The following is a 3,037-nucleotide window of genomic DNA, read 5'->3' on the forward strand; positions in this document are numbered from 1 at the left end:
ATATCTCTTCTGCTGCGTTTGGAGCAAAAATTTGTGTCATAGTGCGTGGTTCGTTACAGTATTTTCTCTTACAAAAAATACACGTAAATTGAGAATGGTTATGAATCATGATTCTGAACTTATGAACCAAACTTCCACTATTTTCAAAAATTGATGATCATAATAAAACCTTCAATGACACACACATTTGTTCATCGGAGTGAAAAACTGAAACATAAACTGTCAAAACAAGCTAACTTCCAACATGAAATAAAATCTACTTAATTCTGCATCAATATCTCATGTAATAACAATATTAATTCTCTTGTGCCAAAGTGAATTAACACGGGAAATTTGATTGATCCTCTCCTTGAAATGGGTGATCATTCCTATTAGAGGAACTCTCAACCATATTCATTAGGAGCTTCTTTCTCTTCTTTGTGTTGGGTAAATTGGTTTCCTTGGACCATAACAATCTGCTCTCCATCAAGTCCAGAAGACGCGATTGCAAATGCCGATTCATCTCCATAACATGCTTTGCCATCTTCATTGCCCACATTCTGTTCTCCAAACTTGTTTCCACTTTCATTTGCATTGCTGCTGGTGTCCAGTCTTTCTGCCCAAATTTTCACACACAAAAAAAAAAAAAAAAAAGCTCAACAAGTGCTTGTAAAACTAGTACAACTGTGAGTTCACAACTTCACAAGTTTTGTTGTCAATTCTTAGGCCTCGTTCATTTCATCTATTCAAATTTTTAATTATAATTTTTTTATAGTTAAAAACTCTCACAAAAAATTACATTTTACTTTTTCTACTACAGTAAAAAACTCTCACATAAAATCACATTTAAGCTCGAATTAAGAATTCGAATCCGTGAACTAAATGAGACCTTAGTCTCTAGCTTATTCCTAGCCTTTTAACCCTATTTGTGTAAAGTTTTATAACGGTTGAAGTACTTTTAATTTAAGGTCTTTCTCAAGGAAGATGGAAGCAAGGAAAGCTAACTCCGAGATCGGAAGGGAATAGTATTGTAACCGAAGTAGACTACCGAACAGGTGTAGGGAAGAAGATAGCCAAAGGTTTGAAATGTACTGTTTTGTGATGTATCAAGATTTCAGTCTACCAATTCTTTCAAATTCACGTCTTTGTTGAAAGTTTTTTTTTTTTTTTTTTTTCATTTGTTATGCTTTACATAAGGATTAAAAAAATACCAGATCTCCGCCTACACAAGCAAGTTGTTATTAAAACTTAATTTTTTTTTCCCTACCTTTATGGAAAGACAAGAAAATTTCAGGATAACAGCTCTCTCAAGAGTCAATTAGTGATTTAAATTTACTAATCGAGGATTTACTAGGAAATGGACATAAGTTAGGAGTATTTGAATTGTGTTCATTTATGCAAATATCCCTTTACAGCATTGCATTGTGTTGGAAAGTTTTTAAATTGTTGTCCAAGAGAGAGTGTGTGAGAGAGAGAGAGAGAGACCTGCATTTGCAAGTCCAGTGTCTGTTGGCATGAATTACTGCTTTGAAAATGGAAGGAACTCTGGCTTTCTTTGAGGGAGCAGCTTGAGGAAAGAAGAGTGATCGTTTCCTCGGATGAGTTAGAACGCCGAGGGTACTTGTCAAGCCCCGAAACCCGAAATGCGCTTAGAACTTTTCGACTATTCGCCGCTGAAAGGAGCGCAGACCGCGGTATGACTGCCAAATTAGTTACTCCTCCTGGTTATAGGATGAAAAGAACAATCTTTTGTTAGATTAGAGGACAATGAATTATTTGTACATAAAAGAGTTTATGTAAAAGTAGGCGTGTAATTATATGCACATCTATGTAATAAGCATGTCAAGAAAAGTTTTAAAAATCTTACTCAATTCAAGTTCATGAATACAGAATAAACAAGGAGATTATTCTTTGAAAATGACTTTTTAAGCTTCTTTATTGAAAGGGTTCAAAACTATTTTCGATTTATGTAGACGTTTGGTTCATAGATTCAGAATTATTTTTTATTTACCTGTGTTTTTTATGAGAGAAAATATTATAGCGAATCACGAACCATGATTTAAATTATGGCACGAATACACTAATCAAACGCAAGTGTTTCAAACACTTGGTGTAGCAATTAGAAGTAATATGGAATCCCCTCATGAGAACAGGACTTTGTCGATGCTAAGCTATACCCCTTCCAGGATTGAAGCCTATTATACCATGTTAAGAATTAGACGCTCTCATTCTTTACCACCAAGAGCACTAAAATAAAAATAAATAAATAAATAAATAACACTTACAAAATGTATAGTGTGGTGTCTCATCTTTAATATGAAATTACGTCCGCTTTCACTTGCTAGTACAATAAGTCAAAATACATAACAACCCTATAGTTTTTTTTAAAAAAATTTCATTTTGGTACTCTCTGCTATATTAAAATTTGAGTTTGGTACCTATGTTTTTAAAAATTTCATGTTGGTACCTGAATTTTTTAAAAAATCTTTTTTTAGTACCTCGTAACTAGTTTTTGGGACACGAAAAGATAAAATTACTCTTATTGTTAAAATTCATATGTTGACCAAAATTTTTTAAAAAAAGAAGGGTTTAAAAAATTGTTATAGCTGTAACTAAACACCAAAAAAACACATTAAAAGAACCTGCTTCTTTCTTACAATTCTTTTTTTTTCTCTTTCAAAATTTTGGTCAACAGATAGATTTTTCGAATAAGGAGAATTTTGTCTTTTTGTGTTCCCAAAAAATGGCTACGAGATATAAAAAAAGATTTTTTAAAATGTTAAAATACCGATATGAAATATTTAAAAATAGATAGTACTAAGGGGACGTTTAGTATGGGGTAATCATAAGGAATCATATTCCCAGAAAAGTGATGGAGGGTAATATGATTCTTAGGAATAATACATTATTGTGTTTGGTTCTATACAGAAATCTTTCTCAAATTCCTAGGAATATTACATTACTGTGTTTGGTTGTGCATGGGAATGTTGTGAATTAAAAAATAGTTTTTTAAATAAATAATAATAATAATAATTATTATTATTATTATTATTATTAT

At 31.8% G+C, this 3,037-nt stretch overlaps 1 protein-coding gene across 1 annotated transcript in view; it reads right to left on the bottom strand.

The window, feature by feature from the left end:
• Positions 1–319: 319 nt before the first annotated feature.
• Positions 320–3,037, bottom strand: part of LOC21385760 (protein ROOT INITIATION DEFECTIVE 3) — a 7,703-nt gene continuing 4,985 nt past the window's right edge. Inside the window, exons 7-8 of the mRNA XM_024171392.1 lie at positions 1,465–1,700; positions 320–595 (exon numbers count right to left, since the gene is read on the bottom strand). Coding sequence (XP_024027160.1) covers positions 320–595; positions 1,465–1,700 — 512 coding nt within the window. The remainder of the gene's footprint in view (positions 596–1,464; positions 1,701–3,037) is intronic.

The sequence above is a fragment of the Morus notabilis genome, unplaced genomic scaffold (genome assembly GCF_000414095.1).
Source record: "Morus notabilis unplaced genomic scaffold, ASM41409v2 Scaffold2550, whole genome shotgun sequence".
In the NCBI taxonomy this organism is placed as follows: domain Eukaryota; kingdom Viridiplantae; phylum Streptophyta; class Magnoliopsida; order Rosales; family Moraceae; genus Morus; species Morus notabilis.